Source organism: Glycine soja, chromosome 8 (assembly GCF_004193775.1).
Source record: "Glycine soja cultivar W05 chromosome 8, ASM419377v2, whole genome shotgun sequence".
NCBI lineage: Eukaryota > Viridiplantae > Streptophyta > Magnoliopsida > Fabales > Fabaceae > Glycine > Glycine soja.
Genome location: NC_041009.1, coordinates 42525305 through 42549068, shown reverse-complemented (window position 1 = coordinate 42549068; position 23764 = coordinate 42525305). Strand labels below are relative to the sequence as shown.

The 23764-nt window shown below is 31.0% G+C and overlaps 2 protein-coding genes across 3 annotated transcripts; both read left to right on the top strand.

The window, feature by feature from the left end:
• Positions 1-9613: 9613 nt before the first annotated feature.
• Positions 9614-15104, top strand: LOC114423312 (uncharacterized oxidoreductase At1g06690, chloroplastic-like). Its single transcript, XM_028390019.1, has 10 exons — positions 9614-10126; positions 11827-11918; positions 11986-12026; positions 12107-12271; positions 12352-12374; positions 12503-12574; positions 13032-13199; positions 13848-13930; positions 14012-14074; positions 14799-15104. The coding sequence occupies exons 1-10, from the start codon at positions 9913-9915 to the stop codon at positions 14982-14984; spliced, it is 1107 nt and encodes a 368-aa protein (XP_028245820.1). The 5' UTR covers positions 9614-9912; the 3' UTR covers positions 14985-15104.
• Positions 15105-17549: 2445 nt separating this feature from the next.
• On the top strand, positions 17550-23254 carry LOC114423311 (transcription factor PIF4-like). Of its 2 annotated transcripts, XM_028390017.1 has the most exons (10): positions 17555-17779; positions 18496-18595; positions 18694-19525; positions 19614-19712; positions 19797-19862; positions 20222-20287; positions 20379-20678; positions 20812-20941; positions 21512-21610; positions 22828-23254. In XM_028390017.1, the coding sequence occupies exons 2-9, from the start codon at positions 18516-18518 to the stop codon at positions 21514-21516; spliced, it is 1578 nt and encodes a 525-aa protein (XP_028245818.1). In that variant the 5' UTR covers positions 17555-17779; positions 18496-18515; the 3' UTR covers positions 21517-21610; positions 22828-23254. The 2 variants fall into 2 exon arrangements, with proteins under 2 accessions (XP_028245819.1, XP_028245818.1); XM_028390018.1 differs by lacking the exons at positions 21512-21610; positions 22828-23254 and having other exon boundaries at positions 17550-17779; positions 20422-20678; positions 20812-20940.
• The last annotated feature ends 510 nt before the right edge of the window (positions 23255-23764 follow it).

Genomic DNA, 23764 nt, shown 5'->3' with positions numbered 1-23764 from the left:
ATTTATCTTTTATTCTTTATCATTTAAAATTAATGTAATAGTTTACATTAATTTATATACATTTATCTTTTATTATTTATCATTTAAATTTAATCTAATAGTTTACATTAATTTATAGTTTCATTTGTAACAATAACGACAATTTCCACCTATATACGTGTTATGTATTTTTCTTTCATGGTTAGAGAATGCCATGAGTAATATTTGTCTAAAAATAGTTGATTATTTTTGTTTATATTTTGATACAATCATAAGAACCTCTCGCTTTCAAAATTTTGTTTTCTTTTTGCGGTTGGCTGATTGTAGTATGAAGCCATTTCATGAAGGGCATTCTCGCTTGTTCCATTAAGCAACTAAACTCTCACTAAAAAGGTACCAAAATGTCCTCGTTATCCAAATTAATATAAATAAAAATTTAAATATTATATATGCTTTTTCCAGAATGAGCAAATCATTTGGGTCCACAAAACCAAAGATATACTATATGATAAAAGTTTTAAGGTGAAACTTAAACTATACAAGAGAATATATGCACCTAAGTCTCACTTTAGAAATTGGAGCCACATACCTCACTGAAAAGTCACAATGAACAACCACATGCTTTAACCTTTCTTTCTAGGCAAGGCCATATATGACAAAAGAAAAACATGTCTCTGGCAGAATTTTTCATTAGGGCCTCTACATTCACCTTTTATGTTGAGATTTTTAGTATATCCAAGTCATCTTTGTGCATGCGACGAGGGCACTCAAGCGTGTGTGAAAATTCATAATTCCACACTTTGCATGCTCTCTGCAACAAGAAGCCATGAGCCTTCCTCAATCTTATACCCGGCCCCTCTCACATTCCACTAGGTTAAACTTTATGGACCAGACTACCCCTCTTTGCAAGCATAAAGGATTGGCAATCTAACACGAAAAACAAAACAAAAAGTAACTAAATGCTAGTAGAGAATATTAAAACCTAATTTCAGAAGCTGTAGAATATTGTAATTGCACATTATAAGCTAACAGTATATAATATACCATAAAAAAGAATATATCAGGCTCTCAAACTCTTTTCAATACACTTCGTATAAGACTCACTAAATAATACGATACTCATTACTCAGTGCATCACGTGAATTTTACTTAATAATAAAGAACGGGTTTAAGAAAGTATGATAACAAAAAAATATTGCTAGCTAATATCATAAATGTCATTATACTTGGTTTATGCATATTTTTCTTTTATACTGAATTCATATATCGAGAAAGAGAGGGAGAGAAAAATAAAGTGTAATTTCTTAGATATTTGAATCCCCTCGAGTAAAGCAAATGATTGTATTAGAGAAAAAAGGCACAATGTTAATTAAATTAGGACCCAATAAAATTAGATGTAAGGTATATTAAATTTTTTTTTTCTCTTCCTAACCCCCCCCCCCCCCCACACACACACACAAATATATATATATATATATATATTCTAGAAACGTGGATGACCAAATTATATATCCTATCCTCTCTTCCTTATTTTTCATATAAAGTAAGTATAATAGAAAGAGTGTAATTTTGCATATTGTTACTGTAAACCTTTTACCGTGTTAATTAAACAAATATGATAAGTTTAATTTTTAAGTGAGTTAACAAAAAAATCAATAAACTTTTCACTAATTAAACCACAATATAAAAATTCTTATATTTTAAGTGTGTAGACATTGACAGGCCTAAGATTTTAAAAATTACGAGGACAATCTATTTAAAAAATAAAATTAATAATTATTATTATAAAAGAACTAAAAATTTAAGTACAAAGGGTTTATACATAAAAAAAATAATTGAGGAGGACAAACTATGTACAAGATATTTATATATTTATATGTAATTTTTAAAAGTAAAGGAGTACAAGTGTATCCCTCATTCATACGTAGACCCGCCATTGTGTGTAGAGATTAGACTATATATTTTAAAAGTAGAAAATTCATCGAATATTATTTTTTATTTATATAAAAAATAGACTAATTTACGGGTATAAATAAGTGGGAGACCCATGACTTCATAGAGTCAACCAAAGCAACTTAGAACCAGTGCAGTTTGTGATAGTATAGCTGCCATCTGTGTCTTATAAACACTGCAATATGGTGGTTTTCGTTTCTTGCACAAAATCAGGCCTGCCTTTGTTTTCTAAGGGCAATGACTGGCCAGCAACTAGGTTTCCTATTCATCAAGAAACTGATGATGATGACGACGACGATGACGATGACGGTGGGATTGATATAGCACCGGCAGCATAATGGATTGATTGGGACGAAGTGCTGCAAAGTATGAAGAAACTTGAGCTTGTGTTATTCATCATTCTCACGTTTGCTGCACTTGTATGGCTTATATGACATGGGGTATTTATCTATATATATTTATTTATGTAGTAATATGTGTAAGCTTCTATAGACTTGCTTACACTATACATAGTTTACTGATATTTACATAAAACATAGTATATGTAGTACTGTTTAATGTTATGCTTACAGCTTACCCATCAGTTGTAACTGATAGTATATTTATATGATTATATATTATATATATGAAGTTATGTTTACAAGACTCTTTATCTCTCTCTCTCTAACATATAATAATGTATTGGGTTCGAAGTAGGAAATTTGACTTTATCTATAGGCCATACTTCATAAATGGTTTCTTATAATCATCTTATCACACTTTTCCAGTTTCCTTCTTTTGTTAACAAAATCAGATTCATGGGACTTTTATTCATATATAGTATAGGTAACTTCAACATTTTTGCCATTTTTCTTCCATCACATAGTCAAAAAATTGTACAGATGCATGTGTGAAAGAGCCCAAAGACACTAACAAATGAGACTAAAATTAGATAGGAAAAAGATAAATGAACACTCCACATGCATGCTATTACTGACCCCTAGCTAGTGAAAGAGAGAAAAATTAATATATGTATTATAAGATTTATGATATGATAGAAAAAAATATTAATAGAATGTCTAAAATAAAGGGATGGTCCGAATATCATTACTCAATTAGATAACCTAAACAAACATCTATGAGAAATCAAATCCAGAAAATTGACTTAGTGAAATCATGAATTTAAATTTCTTCCACTAACAATTCAGTAACAATTAATACTGAATCGAAAAAAAACCCATGAGAAGCCAAACCCAGAAGACTAAATTGGCTCAGAATATAACCATGACCTTCTAATTGGCGTAATTTGATCATACATGTGGAGGACTTGAAACAACCTTAATTTGCTAAACCTAACTTGAGGCTTTAATTGGAGTTACTGTATGAAGTACTAATCGATGTATTAGTTATTGATGTTCACATATGGCGTAATGTATATAATGTTCTGCTTACTGATATTTATATTAGCATCTAATTGCATAAAAAAAACATTAGCATCTAATATGAAACTTATTTACTGCGGTTTTCTGTCTCTCTTTGTATACTCCATATAATTATGTCGGTAGGCATAAATTCGTAAAGGGTATTATTATTAATATGTATAAATGCAATCTATAAGCTCAATGAGTTAAATACCTTGTGCATGTTTTTTTAAATAATTATATTATTAGTAAGAAATATCTACTAATTTTATTGATAAATATTTTTATCAAAAAACTTAATTACTTTTGATGTGATTTTTCTTATTTAGTCATGTTTTTTTATTCATAAAACTTTAACTTATAATGTGATCAAATCTAATATTATTCGGATTAATAATTTATTGGTGTCAAATAATGTGTTTAGGGTCTGAAGGAATAATTTGATAAAAAAAAAAAACTTATTCTCTATGAGACCATCAATGTTTTATATATGGTTAATTAGCTGGCAGGTTAGCATCATCTTCATGCTTTTGTTTGTTCACGTACAGTGCCTAACTAAATGTCTAAATTTTATCTTCTTTAAGTTTACTTTACAATTTACTATTATAAACTTATGTTTGCTAATGGTTTGGCACATCACTTGCCTCATAAACCCCAGAAACAACAACATCAAAGCAAACCAGTTGTAAGTACTAATTTCCACATTAATTAGACCAAGAAAACTTGAGAAGTAGTATATGCCCTATTGAATTTTGGAAGGGAATCTTTATTTTATAGATTAAGGTCAGACACATCCATCTCGTTCATCTGTTGTTAATCGTTTATATTTCATCTCCTTCGGAATCAATTTCTTATACATATGGCTGCTATTTATATCCTCCTTATTTGGATGCTTTGATGGCTTTTTTGCATGCAGAACCTTCATCTTTCACATTAATTAAAATTAATGCAGTACTACTTAATGAGTTTATATTACAATTTATAATCATACATGCATTCGCCTTTTCTTCTATTATTTCCATCTCGTATTCTTTCTCATCACAACACTTTTTACATATATCACTTTTTTTCTTCCAACCTTCCCTTTTTTCTTCTTTTTCTTTCTCTTGCTTTCATCTCAGTGATCACCACATGGAATTTACGTTTATTAATGGAGGCAAGGCATGTACGAATATAAATGAATCCAATGTGTGTCATTTTACAACTGCTTGCGTAACTTGTATGATTGAATATCTACGAATATGAATGAACCCATTGTGTCATTGTACTATTGCTTGCCTTTTTTTTTTTTTATTATTGACAGAACTATTGCCTGCCTAACTTGTATGATTAATTGATGTATTTGATTTTTTTTCAATTAACATTATTTAATAATTAGATTAATTGTGATTATTAATTGATATTGATATGGAATTAATTAATGCATTTTTTAAATTATATTGATGAATAAAAAAATATAAAATGTGGTAAATGAATTTACAATGGATTGAGTTCTCATTTAGTGTCCAAATGAGAAGTCTCTACTTTCATTTAAAAGCTATATATAAATCTATTGTTTCATTATACAATTTTGTGATACAAAATTGTGTGAAACCCTAATAACCGTCAGATAGAAAATAATTCTTCCTTATTTTGTTATCAACGTACAAATCAAATTAAGGTCAAAGTCGTTTGGACTCCCCTTTAATATTTATATGGTATGAAAATGTCATAATTGTGCACCATAGTGTTTTGTAAAATTTGTCAATTAGTATTCAAGATTGATTAAGGTTTAGTCCAACGATAATGAGAATTAATCCAATGATAAATGAAATCAAAAATAAATTTTAACATAAATATTTTACTTTAAATGAGAAAATTATACATTAGATCTTTTTGTCAATATAGGTGACATTTTTTCTAATCAATGTGACCTTTTTGCTGTAAGAAAATTAAAAGAAAATATATTTTTGTTGGTGTAATTAAAGTTTGTGTTTTAGTCATTTTACCTTTGGTTGGTTGGAGGGAGCATAGTTGTAGGAAATTACTATTTACACCTCCTCTTGTTGCTATTACACTCCCTTTTTTCTTTTCCCCAATTATCCTCATTTTCTTATTCTGAAATAAACTTCCAAACCTCCCTTTACACTCCATAATGAAATTTCTGGATTCTACTCTTCCCGCACCAAGTTCTTATGCGTTACCTCTATCATAGTGACTTCTCCTTCGCTGTGAATATTTTCGGCGAATCAAAACACCCTACACCTGTGATTGATAGTTACATTGGAGAATTAAGCACCGAGATAGAAAGGGGTAGGTTTCAGGTGAAGCAAATCAAGAACAAAACAAGCCAGCAAGTGATGTTTTCCAAACGGAGATCAGGACCTCTCAAGAAAGCACACAAAATGAATTTTTTCCTATCAACTTGATTAATAGGTGTGCACACCGTGTATGCCATGCGCTTCTTTTCTTCAAAATCACAGTATTTCTTCCTTCCATGAATGCTATTGATAATTGCACGTTTCTAGTTCCACTCACTACATTCACCTTCCTACTTATTCATCATTTCACTTTTTCTAGAGCCCCCCAGATTCATTCTTAGCTTTTGTGTTTTGGGTTCAAAGACGATACCTTGTTGCTAACCACTTTGTTAGATCTATACTCTAAAACCAATGGTCTTGATGTCGCACAGAAAGTGCTCGATAAAATGCATTAGCGAGATGTTGCTTTTTGCAGAATGTTGTGATTTATGGAACTACACAGGGAAAGGAAAACTGACCAAACAAGGCTATAGCTTTGATCAACAGAATGAAGGAATGATAACACCATCATGTACCTACCTCTCGCATATTAACCAATGAACTTATTGTAGCTTAATTGATGTGTATGTAAAAGGGGGGTCTGTTGAGTATAGGTTTTGCATCCTTAGATAGTTTCTGGAAGAAAAAGAGGTGGGAAGGGTTATAGAAGGAGAAGTCATGAGGATATGTTGGGGAAAATATTTTCTTAAAAAAAGAAAGGGAGGTGCATTTAGTAAATAATGAAATGTAAATAGCAACAGCCTAGTTGTATTGTGTAAAAATAAGGCCTAGTTATTTAAACTTTGTTGGACATATTTGAAGGAGTCCCAAGTTTAAATTTGAATTGTTAGCAATTTTTTCAGAATTTAAATGAAGCTTCCTTTCATCCGTTCTCTTTTATAAGCTAAAAAAATTCAATTTTTTTTCTTAAATATAAGTAAAACTTTAATTTTTTTTTAAAGGTAAACTGAAGAATGATAGTGAGGTAGGACATCCAACTATATTGATACCCCTACCTCAGCCATCATAAGATCACCTGGGATATATATTAATCAGAAAAAAGAAAAACAAAATTAAAAACATTAGGGCACATCAATCAAAAGCCCATGCCAAAAGGGAACTGCATCAAAAGAACTTGTAGTTAGGTAGGCCAAGTCTATTTCTGTAAAAAGACTTCTTTACAAAAAGAAGGTAGGTTATCTATCCACAAAAAAATCAGTTAAGCTAGAGCCATGAGCCACGCTAAGCGATTTCCACACTCATTTCCTTCTCTAAAGAGAAACTCTAAAATTTCTATCCAAAAAATTATGCACGCAGTTTTCCCATCTATTAACAAGATTCCAAGTAACAAGAGAAATATTTTTGAAAGTTGCCACCACCAGAGCAAGAGAAACATTCCAAGCAAAAAAATTTAACTACTTTTTTTTGTCTTATTTAACAAGATTATGTTTAAAATATCATTCATTTAATAGGGAAATTTTGCTTAGTATTAAGTTCTAATGAATAATAATTTAGAAAAAAAATTATTTTTTAACTAGGAATGACATAATTTGATGAGGTAAACTAACTTTCTTAATAAATACTTCCTCTAAATATAAGAAAAAAATACATTTTTCTTGGTCTCAAATATAAAAAAAATTCAATTAACTTTACCTTATTTAATGCTACTATCTTTATAATATCATTCATTTAATTAAGATGTTAATTTCAATCACTCTTTCTTATCTTTATTACTAAATTGGGACGAAGGATAAGTTTGGAAAAATTACTCTTTAATTGAGATTGATACAATTAAATATAATTAATTAACTTTTAGTTAGTGTGACATATTTTTTCTCTCTTATATTTGAAACCAAAGGGAGTATGAAATAAGTTTAGAAATCACTTTTGTCTTAAAATTAATATCTGGACTGTTTGGTTCTTGATCGGTGGGTGAGCTGAGGTATATGCAAACTCCAACTCTCAAGTCAAGACTCATCCCTAAACAATAAATAAGAGTAATATATGATAATCAATAATGTCTTGTGTTTATCTCAAGAATCTGACCCTTATTTATATATATCATAATGGATCTTGATCATGTTGGACATTAGTGCATGATTACCTAAAGTGGTAATTTATCATTGATCACTGTTATGATCAGATTCAGGGACAAAACTTGTAGCTAAGGGGCCATGGCTCCCAATTTATATATATATATATATATATATATATATATATATATATATATATATATATATATATATATATATATATATATAAAGCTTTAATTAATATTAAATTCGAGCTATACATTTAGAGTTGTAGACCACACAATGCAGCATCACAACTAAAAGGATTGGAGCAGGAATAGAAGGAAAATCCCATATCTTTATCAACCAATTGAGGACACCATTGTAGGGATAAAGAGCATTAGAATTGGAAATAGGGGTAAGCACTAAAAAGATTGTAATTATTATGATTATCATAAAGGAATTACGAGCATAGACTTTGACCTTAGTCCTCTCTCTCCCCTCAAAATTATAGGTATAATTAATAAAGTAATTTTTAACAATATAATAATAATAATTACAGTTAAAGTTTTTGTTTTTATAGTATTAAATATGATTTTGGTCCTTAATATATATCTGATTTTTGCATCTGATCCTTGATAATTTTTTTCTTCAAATCATGCTCCTAATATTTGAAAAGTTTTATCAGAGGTCTCTGCCGTTAATAAGGATTTGTTAACTACTTACTTAGCTATTAACCAAACACGTTGACATGAGACGAATGATGCCACGTGTACTTGTTACCGAGTCGAATTATATGTAGGATTTTTTTTTTCTAGTTTTAAAAAATGTAATACAACGTCATTTGGATTTAAGTTAAAAAACTTCTAAAAAATAAGAAGCAAACATCATCTTCTTCCTCAACCTCGTTTTAGTACTCTTCTGGTGAGGTTGTGAGGGTCATGAAAGTTCACACTAACTCACGTGATGACAAAGACTTTTTGGTCGGTAATGATTTCTTTAGTGGAGTCGAGGAGGGAGAACCATCAATGTCATCGAAGAGAGGGGAAACATTGTTTTCTTCCTTGAAGAAGAATATGTCATAATTATTTTTTAAAAAATCCTACGTGTAATTTCACTTAGATAACGAGTACACGTGACACAACACGTGACATGCTTGTGTGGTCGGTTAACAATCATGTAAGTAGATAACAACAGATTCCGTTAAATGGGACCTCAAACAAAAAAAAATAAATATTAGAGATCCGATTTGAAAGAAAAATTTATTAAGTACCAGATGCCAAAAACAAGTATATATCAAGGACTAAAAACATATTTAAGCCTTTTGTATAGCATCAACACTTATGTCTAATTTAATAACATTTTTTTATAAATTATCTATTTTATTAATTAATCTCCTTTTCGTAATATAAAAGTATTTATATTGCATTTCTAAACCCATTTTTCTACAGGTTTCATATCTTCATTTTGGTATAGAAATAACATATACGATATGACTCAAACTTATGAATTTTTCTTTGAATTTTGTATGCATATTTTGTCCACAGAATTTTCTTTCTTTATTAAAAAATTTAAGATACTATTAATTATTATTATTATTTTAATTAAATCTCTAACTTATTTACTTTTTAAATATTTTATATACATATTATAAAAAGAAAAATAATAATAAATTTTGGATTTTAATTCCTTTGTTTTATATTTTTTTGGCACATTATGATTTACATTTTTAAATTAATTATTATAAAAAGTAATAAAATTATCATGGATTTGTGATTCTTGATTGAATCAGCATTAAAATCTTTTCACACCATTGGTACATATATAATTTACTCTAAATTTATATTAAAAAAAGAAAAATAGTTTAATATAAACAAGAATATTTATTATTTTTTAATTTTTGTACAAGGAGAAGAATCATTAGAATTGAAAGTATAAAAATGTCAAACTGGGCCACAAGTGATCACTTCAACGGTTCATCGTCCACTAGATTGCAATGACGTGTACCCTTACAACCCCACCATGGCACCATTCATCTCCAAACCACAATTCTCAATTCTGCCACTTTCTTCATTCTACCTCAACATATCTTTCACCTTCTAACCATACTTTTGTTTTTCTCGATTTCCAAGGAACTTTTGGATTCTTAGCTGCCACCCTCATATGATATTTCTTGAAACCTTGTGTTAAAAATTGTGTCCTTTTGAACTTCAATAAAAATTTGATTTTTTTTTCTTAGTTTCATACCCACATACCCATTGTTGGATTTGAACTAGTTTTACTTGCCTCATGGCCCTTCATATAAGCAGCGGTTGTTTTACTGTGATGTGTAACTCAAGAGTTCACAGAATAAGAGCTGTTGCTTCAGAGGGTTCTGCTACTCTTAATACAGTTGTGGAGGAGAAGGTGAAATTGGGTGGCTCTGATTTGAAGGTATCAAGGGTTGGAATTGGAGCTTGGTCTTGGGGTGATACCACTTACTGGAACAATTTTGAATGGAATGGTAACTTTCCTTTTGTATTTTTTTTTCTTTTTTGGGGGGTGGTATATGATTTTTTTTCTTGAAAATATCACAATTTTTAGATTTATTCTCTATAAAAAAAACTATTCATTTTTAATCCTTATATCTAACAAAATGATATATGGTTTTAGTACACAGTAAAAACATATGTAATAAATCATTAAGGAGTAAATAGTGTTAGTACTAAAGGTTTTTTACACTATCATCCGATCAGAAATTGTGAAGATAAATTGTTCCTTGACTTTTATAATAATAATCTTAAAAAATCATATTTACTGTAGTTTCAAATTCAGTGAATTTTTTTTGCACTGACTTTGCATGGATATTAAACTCATTTTGATATTTTTAGGATAAAAGGTATATTTAAGTTTTTCTTTTATCACTCTATCAATGGTCAATGATGGAGCTACGCAGAGAACAGCACATATCAAGAAAATAGCTTGCAGTGTTGATTTTAAATTGTCAACTGGATTTCAAACATAAATCTGTGATTGTTGGATTGTGCAACAATTCCCATCCTTTTTGTTGGGGGGGGGGGGAAGTTGACAGCAATTTGAGGATTGTTGCTTGCTTTGTTGGTTGTCACGTGAGGGTGTCACATTATTTTCTGTCTGAAACTGGTTTTAGGTATATAGCTTTTGTACCATATTCTTCGGAAGTTGTCTAATAGAAGGTGTAATGGGAAAGAATTGGAATCCCATGTTAATGATGCTATTGTAATATTTTTCACGTTTATCTACATTAATATATGGGCTACTATAGCATAGTTGGCTTGTATTTGTATGAGTAATGTGGACTGTGGAAGCTCTCCTAGTTGAAAACATAATAGTGATCATAACAAGTGGTTGTAGCATTAAGGTCTAGGTGACATTCAGCAATAAGAAGTGAATGTGAAAATAAGAATTGGTCTGAAAAGAATTCAAGTACCTGATTTTATAGTTCAGGCAAATCATCTCCAATATAAATAATGAAACTGGAAGTCTGGAACAAGTGCATTTCAGTTCAGAAAATACCCTTGTCACAGTTCTTTGATTCCGAGACTGATAATTCCAAGTTGATTGCTTCTAATCAATTTCTCTTGCTTTATGTGGAGCTTATATCTAGTATTGGAATTTTATATGCTGGTAAACTGAATTTGAAGAAAATAAGGAAAATAGGATGAAAGGGAGGGGGGGGGGGGGGCTAATACTTACATAGGAGATCTGAAAACTTAGTGTGTATAGCAAGCTTCTATTCAACCACTGCCACTGCTGTGGGCTTACTTTGCTTGATTTTTGAATTTCCTGTATTACTAGATATGCATGTAGAACTTTCTTTGCTCGTCAGTGTTATTTAATAGATGGAAATGTAGATATTCCTGTTTACTGTCTATATTCTTGGTAGTCATAGTAGCAATTTCATTAATGAATCTTGGAAACTGATTTTAGTACATAGCTTCTATTTGTTTTTGTGTTTCTATTGGAATTTTATTTGTTCCTTGTTTCAAAGTTGTCTATTTAATTTCTACTTGAGATGTCATTAGATGCTCTAATATATAAAAGTTGCAGATTTGAGACCCCATGAAGTGTCCTCTTTTCTGTCAGATAATACATATGGTGTTTAGAGTTGAATGGATTGAAATTGTTTCTAAATGGACAATATGAGATTATGAATGTATTCATGTTGGCTTTGTGTGTTTGTAGATAGGAATGAGAAGGCTGCTAGAGCTGCTTTCAATGCCAGTATTGATGGAGGTCTAACCTTTTTTGACACTGCTGAAGTCTATGGCTCTGGGGTGAGTGTGAATTTTTACTAGAATTCTTTGATGAGAGTAAATTCACCAAAGATGTTGTTCTTTTCAGCTTGCTTTAGGAGCCGTAAATTCTGAGGTTCTTCTTGGAAGGTATGAGCTTACATGATTTTCATACACAGTTTGTAATTAAGAAGGTTCACATTGGTGCTTCCATATGTTGTTATCTGAAGATATATTAAGGAAAGAAAAGAAAAGGATCCAGACGTTGAGATAGAAGTAGCAACCAAGTTTGCTGCACTACCGTGGAGATTTGGCCGTCAAAGTGTTCTCAATGCCCTTAAAGATTCCCTTTGTCGACTAGGACTGACTTCAGTGGATCTTTATCAGCTTCATTGGTCAGTACTTTATGAGCCTGTTGAATGATATTATTTTATCCAATAACACTTTGTTGATAATGTAATTTCCTGCTTTTCAGGCCTGGAGTTTGGGGAAATGAAGGTTGCTCGGTGTAGCAAAATTATTTCATTGAACCATTCATTTAATAAGGCTTATAGAATCAGATGTTTATTTACTTATTCATGATCCAATTAAGAGAATGCTTATTTCCTCAATCGGTCATTTTTCAGGGTATATTGATGGTCTGGGAGATGCTGTTGAAAAGGGACTTGTGAAGGCTGTTGGTGTTTCAAACTATAGTGGTAACTCTTTATGACTATTATCTGTCTTGAAGTCTTCAATATTGTGCAAAACCATGTATGAGTTCTACCGAAAAAGGGCAATTTCCTTAATGTACAACATCTTAATGTGCTAACATGAATGTTTGATATAAAAGTCTGAGCATTTGTTAGTTAGCACATAGTTAGATTGATGATTAATATTATTAAGGTTTATCAAAGGTGGAATATATAGAGAATCAAATAACTGGTTGAGAGAGATCCTGGCCTTTCAAATTACCTGAGATACTCTATATTTCCTATTTTTATGTTGTTTCTGTAGAGAGAGTGAGGGAGTATTCTAGTATTTCTGTTCAAACCTGCCACTGTTATTGGTATACACTATATCTATAGCAAAATTTCAGTAAGAAAATATTTGTTACTAGATCTGGTTCATTTCTATCAGCATAAATATTTAACATCTATTTTTCTATATAATTAGAGAAGCGACTCCGTGAGGCTTATGAGAAACTCAAGAAGAGAGGTATTCCATTAGCTACTAACCAAGTAAACTACAGTCTCATCTACCGGGTCCCTGAAGAAAACGGCGTAAAGGCTGCCTGTGATGAACTTGGGATTACAATAATTGCATATTCACCAATTGCTCAAGGTGAACTTCTTTTCATTATTGGGATATGTTTATTATGTCTATTTTATATATATTTTTTTAGTTTTGCATTAAACATATCTGCCAAAACCAGAGGCATAACAAAATAATATATATGAATTACTTAAACATTAAAGTTTTGTTACTTCAACATATCATAAAATTTGGTTTACAGAAACTTGAGACAAGGAAACCTCTGACATGAAACATAGGCACTTTATCTTTTATTCTTGAAATAATTCGGCACCCCTCTTTTAGGATTTTGTCTTTTCTAGGCCTAACTTTTGCATGACTCATTATTATTATTATTATTATTATTATTATTTTTTATTTCAGAATTAGTGGATTTTTGAACTCTAGTTTTGACAAACTTGTGCTGGTGCAGAGTAAACTTGACTTTCAAACACTCAAATTCACAAGAGTTAACCTATTTCAAAAACAATATTTGGAAAAATAATACCTAAGCATAATAAGCATATGCATATCTATAGTAATATTCCAACTCCATAGAATGGAATTTTTATAGTTCATACCAAATGTCCTTATCTTAAACAGGTGTTCTGATACTTATCTTAAACAGGTGCTATAAATTCCAACTGCATACAATGAAATTTGCTATAAGTATTTATGCAATATCCTTATCTTAAACAGGTGCTCTCACTGGAAAGTACACTCCTGATAAACCACCAAGTGGGCCCCGAGGCAGAATTTATACTCCAGAATTCCTAACAAGGGTACTGTTCTTCTGATATTTACAGATCTAATAACTTACAACCTCATTATTTACTTCCTCAAGGGTGTATTTATTTTTGCAGCTCCAACCTTTGCTGAACAAGATCAGTGAAATAGGAGAGAAGTATGATAAAACTCCAACACAGGTTCATGCTGCTCCTTAGTTTCATTATATATCATAAGTTGAACATTTGAATATTGGTATAATGTTTGTTTCAGCCTGCTTTGACAGTGTAGTGAAGACACTAGAACACACTTCATATGCTACCACCAGACCTGAATATCTTAAACTTGGATTTGACTACTCTACAGTGAATAAGTGTGTAAAGTAAAAAAAAGAAAGGTGTATTTGTATCCACTCTTGATTTATAGTAGGTTTAGTTTATGAACTACTTTAATTCATCTCAAGGGTGGATGCATCCTTAATTTTTCACTTTATTCATTTTCTCACTTTAGAGAAGTTAGATTCTATAAACTTATAGGATCAAAATATATTATTATGGAGAAAAAAAAGTGTTTTTAATCCTTATACTTTCGGTCAAGCATGACCAAGGTCCTTCCTCTCTGTAAGAATTCATCATGTTTTTTAAATTTAGGAGAGACTAATTAATCAGTCAAACATGTGGATTTAAAGTTTGAGGACCAAATTTATCAATATGAAGGTATAGGGACTCTTGATCACGTTTGATCGAAAATATAGGGACTAAAGATCCTTATGAGTTGTGACTTAGTCTTCTCCACAATCCAACCAAGCTTCATATATATTACAGAGAATTTGTTATGATGTTTTCTGATCAAAACCAAAAGATATTCCTTTTGGCACATTTCCTAGGCCACAAATTTTATAACATACCAAATTATTCTTGTCAGGTATCCTTGAACTGGCTGGTAGCACAAGGCAATGTTGTCCCAATTCCAGGAGCCAAGACAGCAGAACAAGCTGAGGAATTCATAGGTGCACTTGGCTGGAGACTAACTGATGAAGAGGTAGCTGAGCTGCGTAGTTTGGCTTCAGAAATTAAACCTGTTATTGGTTTTCCAGTTGAAAAACTCTAGAATATAGCATGCACCTTCTAAATCAAATGTAAAGTTGTACTGTCTCTGTATATTGATATAGCTCTTGTTATTATTAATTATTTATTTTACAAAATACATAATATGGTTCTTTTATATGAATTTAAAGGTTTACTTGATTTAATTTCTTATGTTTTTAGTTTTAATTATTATTTCCTATACTAAATAATATGGAAAAAAATATTTATTTAAATATTACTAGTTTCATTTCAGTCGGACTAATAAAGATCTGTTTAAATAGACAGTTTAACTAAGTACTTATTTAATAAATTTCTATTACATGAGTACTTGTGTCATAAAGTTACTTATCAAACTTATTGAGATGAGTTTTAAAAAAATATTTTCTTTAATAAATTTTAATTAAAATAAGATTATAATTCCTTTAAACTTATTTAAATTCAAGGAGTTGGAATAAGTTTGTAGGAATTATAAGCTATGTTTACAAGTTCAAGTAAGTTTCATTTAGATATACAGTAAATCATTGCCTTCGTCATTTGAATGACCAATTCGATTCTGGAAACATTGGGTCAAAGTATTTATTCGTATATATATATATATATTAAATATGAATTAAATAATTTTTTCATTTTGTACATTTCGATGTTTACAAAATAAAAATCACTAATTCATGTCCTATTTAATCTATATTTTATATTTTATATATTCTATTTTCTTTGTGATCAAATAAAATCATAATTCAACTTTCAAATTTATTTCTTGCAAGTAATCAACTGAAAAGAAAAATAATTGAAGTGTATGCTTTTCAGTATTTTTTTTTTTATTAAAATAAAAAGTAAGACTCAGTCAACTATTGATACAAAACTATTATTATTAACGAGAAAGTCTTCTGTTATATCCCCATCATCTTCATGTGTTGCACACCACACCAACACTGTTTGTGCTATGAATTCCTTTTTTTTTACATATAAGTAGTTGCAATTATCATTTAACTGTGTATTTTAACAAACATTTTAAAAAAATTATAATAGAAGTATGGGATATTTATCAGTTTTGTATTCATAATTAATCTCTACTTAAAAATTTATTTTGTAAATTTTAACAAAATATTTTCTCTTTAATTATGTTTTTTCATTTATAAAATTTGATCGAGTTTAGTTTCACTAGCACTAATAATATATTACATGGTAAAAGTATTAAAAGAACTAATAGTATATTGCATATGGTAAAAATATTTTTTTTAAAAATCCAGTCTTATCCGATCATAAATTGCAACAATAATTTATTTTATGCCCTTATGGGGTACATGCCAGGAAGGGTAGTGCAACCGTGCCCATGGAAAATGGAAACCTATGTCAGGTCCACATTGTTTTGCATTTCTTACAAGTAGAAGAATATTTACTTCTGCAGAAAGAAAGAAAAAATGTTTCGAGTTAAGTATTCCAAGATGATTATAATCTAATTATTACTACAACAATACACACGTGGAAATTCTGAGGCTGCAAAATAGTATTATTAATAAATAATATCAGATAGGTTCCTCTAGGTGTTTGATATAATTTGAAGGTGCATGAGAGCCACATCTTTTTTCTGACAGCACTGTCCCTTATCATTTCCCCAATGGAAACACTGCTTGTCACTGCCAAGTGGCATCCTCCTCCACGAAACTTGAGATAGCACCCACCATGTGCTTCAAGCTTTAGATTTCCTTTCGTTTTAAATACTATAGTAACAACCAAACCCAGATAATTAGCATATTTGATACTTCATATCTTAATAATACTACTTTTAGATTAGCATAAATCTTTCTACACACCATTCTATAGTTTTCTATTATTTTATAAAAATAAATATACTGTCTTTGATATATAAAATCTATTTAATACTTATCATATAAAAATATACTTATTTTATATAAGCATATTTGGTATTTTCATACCTTAATACTATTAGATTAGCATTATGTCTTTCTACACATTTTTCTATATTTTTCTATTATTTTATAAAAAAATATTGAATAAAAAATAAATATATTTAATATCTTTGATATATAAGATATATTTAATACTTATCATGTGAAAAAAAACAAATTGAAAAATGTTGTAGAAAAATCTAGAATTATTTGAATTAATATTATGATGATGATAATGATTCTGATGTGAAGTAAAGTTCAAATCTATTGTTGAAAAGTTATATGATCTACACGTTAACATATAAGACTATATGAACATATCTTAATTCATAAAAGTATAAGTTAATTAACATCTAAACAAAGTACGTTATAGAGTTTAATTTTGATATAATTTTAATGAAAAAAGTCAATTAATTAGAAAATAATGTTAATATGATCTTTAGAATAATTACTGTAGAAGTTAATTATTTTCAGTTATATAAAAATTTATGAATAACATAAAAAACTCTAGTTTATTCCAGTTCAAATTATGTTTTATATTCTTAAATGTTAATAAATTTATTTATGACTAATTAAATTTCATGAATTTTTTTAAAAGATTTTTTTATTAATAGCCGTCAACTGGTCCCATGTTCATTTATTCCCATGTAGCCATGTTTTTCTCGCAGTTGAGAAGCACAACAAGCACCATTTCACCTTAGGAATTTTGCTCTCTTTCTTTCTCTCTCTCTGCTGATGTCACTGTCTTTATTGCTGTTAATAAAAACTCTTCTATATACTACTTTGTTCTCACACTTGTGGAGAGAGAGAGAACAAACAAGGAGCTTCTGTTTCTTGCTTCTAGCAACCTTCTTATTTCAACTTCAACAAAGTCAGAAAAATCTATCAGCCTTTGCACTTAGCTCAGGTGGGGTTCTTCTTTTTTGAGCTCCTTGTCTTAATGTGATTGTTGGAATTACTAATGGTAATAATTAAAGTGAAAAAAAAAGTTTCATCATTTTCTATGTCTTTCATTTGTCAAAGTGTTTTTTCTTTGTTTTATTTTGGAAATTGTTTTTTTTTTAGTGTGTGTTTTGCTTATGAAACTTGTGGAGTTAGTACACAACTTTCTGCAAGCTGGCTGTCTCAAAATTTGCCCAATTTGTTGAGTTTAATGTTTTGTTAAGATTCTTGTATTTCATTGTTTTTGTTTCTCTGAACTTGTAAATGCTTGTAAATGTGCATGTACCTTCAAACTTTAACCAAGAGTTGAATTTCCCATTTTGGAACCATGGAATTTGAATTTTGGATGATTTATATTATTCACAGTTCAGAATGGCAAAAACCACTCATGGTTCCATTTCATTGGTTTGCTTGCTTACTCTTCTTCTAGTAAAGTTCCACACATGACCCACTCAAAGTTTTTCTCTTTCTTTTTCTATTCCTTTTCTTTTCTTTTTGTTTTCAATTTAAAATATTGTTTATGCTTATTTGATTATTCAGTTTTCTGGTAAACAGATTATTTTATTCTGCTTTTTTATGGGTGTGCTCAATGACTCAAAATCTTTCACTCAAAAGGGTCTTTGGTTTTGATTTTCTATTATTTTAAAAAATCTAATGTTCTTCTCTTTTTTGTGACAACAGATAACTGATTTGGTTTAGCCATGAACAACAGTGTTCCTGATTGGAATTTTGGGAGTGATTCCTGTGTCACCTCCACCAATCAAAAGAAGCCCATGATGGGGTGTGTGCAAATTTATTTCTCTCAAAGCAGAATACTGTTCTTAGTCCCAATTAACTATGCTTAAATTGTAACAATCCATGTGGTCAATTATTCTACAGGGTGGACCAAGAGCTTGTGGAGCTTCTGTGGCAAAATGGCCAGGTAGTGCACAGCCAAACTCATAGAAAACCGGTTGTGAACTCAAGTAACTTGATTCAAGATGATGAGACAGTCTCATGGATCCAATACCCTCTTGAGGATCCATTGGAACAAGAATTCTGTTCAAACCTTTTGTCTGAACTGGCACCTTGTGAAGTTGAGTCCTATAAGCAAATCAAGCCATTTGAAGAGGGAAAATTTACCAAATTGGATGCTTCTAGTGCCCCTCATGTGACTGTAAGTTCACAATTACCTACCATGAAATCCTCCTCTTTTCAGGATTTCTCAGGAATTCCTATACCGGCCCCAAGATTCCATGTTTCTGATTCACCTCAGAAAAACAATAATCACTTGGGTGGATCATGTAAGGTCCAAAACTTCTCTCACTTTTCAGCACCCCTTAATGTTTCTTCAGCATCGGCTAACGTGCATTTTGGAGACAAAATTACTGGTAACATGTCAAGAAATGAGATTAGGGAGTGCTCATTGATGACAGTTGGATCAAGTTACTGTGGTAGCAATCACATCCCCCAAGATCCAGATGCTAGCAGGGCATCAAGCAATGGTGTTTGGACTACTACTTTATCAGTCGAGCCAGAAGCTGTTAGAGACGATGTGCCGAAAACAATTCCTCAGAAGGAGAAAGGGAAATCAGAGATGCTTGAACCAGCTGTGACTTCATCATCTGGTGGCTCAGGTAGTAGTCTTGGAAAAACTTGTTCATTATCTACGAGAAACCAGGGCCAAAAAAGAAAAGGAATAGACGTGGAAGAATCTGAGGAGCAAAGTGAGGTGAAGCCTCTTTCTCTCGAGTTAGTTACCTTCATGATTAGATGCTTTTATTCTTTGGCGCACTGAGCTATCACTTTATGTGTATTAGGACACAGAACTTAAATCAGCACTTGGAAACAAGTCATCTCAACGCACAGGGTCGGCTCGAAGGAACCGTGCTGCTGAAGTGCATAATCTATCGGAAAGGGTGGGGGATTTTGGTACATTTCGTGTGAACTTAATTTTCGTAAACTTTATTCTTACAAGTGGTAGTATTGTTTTATTGATGCAGAGAAGGAGAGACAGGATCAATGAGAAGATGAAGGCATTGCAACAACTCATACCTCACAGTAGCAAGGTTAGTTCTCATAATGAATGTGGACTATACTGGCATAACATGTTCTTTGGATATTCATTCATAGTCAGATAAAGCTGCAATAGTAATCCACTGACTGCTAGGTTTAAAAGTGATACAGTCAACAAAGAAGCTGTTAAATTTGCTTTAGAAAAAAAAAATTAGTTGATTTTATAAGGAAAATGAAAATCAGTTAAGAGCCATATTTAGCTCAAATCAAATGGATCAGATTTGCTCATAAAATAATGTGAGAAGCAGTCAAGTGAAGAAGACAAAATGCAAGTACATAGAAATTGATTCTCCATTTTATGAGATTTAATCATATATTGGCATAAAAAACTGAGTAACGGGTGTATGTGCAGACAGACAAAGCATCGATGTTGGAAGAGGCAATTGAATACTTGAAATCACTTCAGCTACAACTTCAGGTATATGTCCCCCTTAATATCTTGCATATGACTATTGTCTCACATTACTAACAGTAACAGCTAAAATAAACAATTCTGTTCTTGCTGCTAGCTAATGTGGATGGGATCTGGCATGGCACCAATAATGTTTCCAGGAATTCAGCACTACATGTCACAAATGGGCATGGGAATGGCTAGACCGCCTTTCCCTCCTCCTATTCATAATCCGATGCAATTACCGAGAGTGCCGCTTGATAAGTCTGTATCTGCATCTCAGACACCAAACCAGACATTAATGTGCCAAAATCCCATTTTGGGTGCATTTAATTACCAAAATCAGATGCAAAATCCAGCTCTTTCGGAGCAATATGTGCGTTACATGGGCTATCATCTTATGCAAAATGCCTCTCAGGTAATTGGTTTCTTTCAAGAGGAACTTATTTTCATTTTTTTCCCTCCTAAAACCCCTTATGCCTTCTTGATAAGTTCTCCATAGTTTACCTATTGAAATTAATTCGCCTTGTTTTTTTGTTTTTGTCTTGAAGCCAATGAATGTATTCAGATATGGTCCCCAGGGAGTACAACATAGTCAAACAATGATTACACCCAGCAGCAACAGCAGTGGAAACATGAGTGGAGCAGCAAATATTGATGAGGCTGTGAGTGGCAAAATGGGTAAGCCACTTACATTCTTCACCTTGCTTTGGCTAACAACAAATTGAGGATACAACCTCAATTATATGGAGAAGTTGTACCTTTTACCTGTTGATAAACAGATGGTGACAAACAGACACTAACTTGTCACCATGTAAACAGCTAAAAGACCTTTTTAAACAATCACTTGTTCTTTGACTAGGATAAGAAATAAGATATATAACTTACTAGAATAAGCCTTGCTCTATAAGCATTCTCCACTGGCATATTTAATGTTATTATGCTAATGATTTTGGCTGTTGCATAGCTCTTTATGAATTGGTCTCATTTTTCTCTCTATATTCATTTTATATGCCAGATTTATACCATCATTCTATGTTTCATATTGCATAGAACTTCTATTGAGTGTTTAATTTCAGTACTTCATCAACAAAAAATTAGTAACACCATTTCATGGCATTCTACAGTTTTTTATGTTTTATTATTCCTACCTTTTTATAGAAAAAAGATTTTGTATTTAAAATCCATTTTATCTTGAGAATTCTGATACTATAATTTTCATTAACAGTTTTTACTTGTCACTGTTTACAGGTTAATTAGTTTAGAAGCACGCTTTTGAATACCTATGGCGTAACCAACAAGATAATTGCAAGATGATAGAAGCCCTTATAAGGCTTGTATGCTTTCACAGTATGTCTGCCTGCTCATATATATGTCTATATATATATATATATATATTAGTTATTTATATATGAATCTATTGTACAATATTGTCCAAACAAAAAGCATCAAGAACGGGGTAAAATAAAAAATAAAAAAATAAGTTGAGATCTAGAGGTGAATACCTCAAGAAAAATCGGTACCTGCCATGCAATGCTATAATAAACTAATTGCACAGAAATTAATTTCTGGTAAAAGTGGCTGGCTACCTTAAAAGTAATACAGTTGTTCTTTTCTTATCATGCATAATTACTTTATTAATTGCTTGGACACTAATATAGGAAGGGTCCTCCTTTTTTTATGTTAGATGGAACATAATATAATAATATAATATATTTGTGTATGCTGATGTGCATAAGCACACTAAAGGCAGGGCTATAATTTGTAGTATGTGAGCCACTCATTGTTTAAGATGTAATAATTAGTTACTATGAAAGGACTTAAATTAAGATGCATCCCTAGCCTATACCATGATACCTTTTTGATCGAGAAGATTTATTCAACTAGATTAGGTCATCTTTTTTTCCTTGTTTTTCTATAGCTTACATGATGTCCTAGCCTCCTAGGGTGCTTGCATGACCAAAGCACAAGATTTTACCAAAATCAACATGTTGGGTGAGCATACATAAGCTTGAAAAGGTTAGGTGATGCATGATTCATTGCTCCTTTAGTCCTTTCTTTCTCTCAACTAGAAGAAATCACTTCTTCATGTCGTCAGATAGTAATTATTCACAGGTTGAATGCTGAACTTTTACATTTTTTTTTTACCTTATCTTGAAAAAATGTCATGAAAAATGAATATGTACCCTCCACTTTGTGTGTGATGCTTTTATCTTTAGTCAAGCTGCAAATAAATGTTGTTGGGGGTGGTCCCCTGCATCAAAATTAAAGGTAGTCAGCTAACTGCTAAAATTTGAATACCACTAAGTATTTGTACCAAGTTGTTTATCTTGTCATGGGACCTCAAAAATAGACACTTGCTCAATCAATGAGTAATTGCCGCGACCACAGTCCCCTCGATCGGAATAGCCATGAAAACTAACGAAGCACAACTCACACTTTTGAAACCCTTGGTCATGATTTTGTTACATATCATAATCCATACTTTATGACTACATTTTGCACAAGTCTCCTTCCAATTTGCTATGTTCCTTCTTCATTAGCTTCTCCTTTTTTCTACTTTCCAGGTTCTTCCACCTTTAACTTAAATAGCAGTCAGCACCTGATCAAACATCCTTAATTGGAGGGTTTGGATGGTGGAATCAAGCCTGAAAGCGCCAAGATGTACATATACTCCAAATTTGTGTAGTGTGGTAGCCATGCAATTTATATCAAATTGAAGAGTTTTGTTGTCCAACTTTGAGAAAAATTGTAGTAGACAGGTCCTTCATTATGGGCCAGTTTTGTTCTTAGCTCCTATGTCCCATCAGGTAGAGCATTTTGCACTGTTTGTAGATCTGGGAAAGCAACATGATGAGCTAATTTTTTTGGCTGAAATATGCAATCATTGTGTCTCAACTTATCAAGAGAACAATTATGAGTTTAACCGCCATGTACTTTTAGTGTAATTTTTTTATATTATCAACCAATAAAAAAATTTAAATATATTTTTTATTCTTACAATTTTTTTTTTCATTCTTGTAAAATATTTTTTTTATTTTTTATAAAATGTGTTTGTTTTGTTTTTTGTTGTGATTAAATAACTATGTAAATTTATTTAAATTTTCGATATATAAGCTATTTTTTTAACAATTAATTCTGTTTAATGTCGTAAACTATAAACTAAAAGATCGTTATTCATATTTTCCGTCTCCTCCCTCTTCACTAAAAACAATTCATGTCAATGAGTTAATTCATTCACTAACAAACAACTAACACCAGCATAAACAAACCATTATACCAGTCTCCATTAAGAATCTCAATTTATTAATTTAATGAATCTTTAAGGTCTACGATTAAAGATAAGAAAAAACTAAATAAATTAATGATCAAAACAATTTTATTAAATTATCTTTATTATTTATTCTGCATCTCAGGGATTTTTTTAACAACGATGACAACGAAGTTGGAATTTAGAACCTTGAATAAACTATCCCGAGTTGACTCCTCATCACATTAATTATT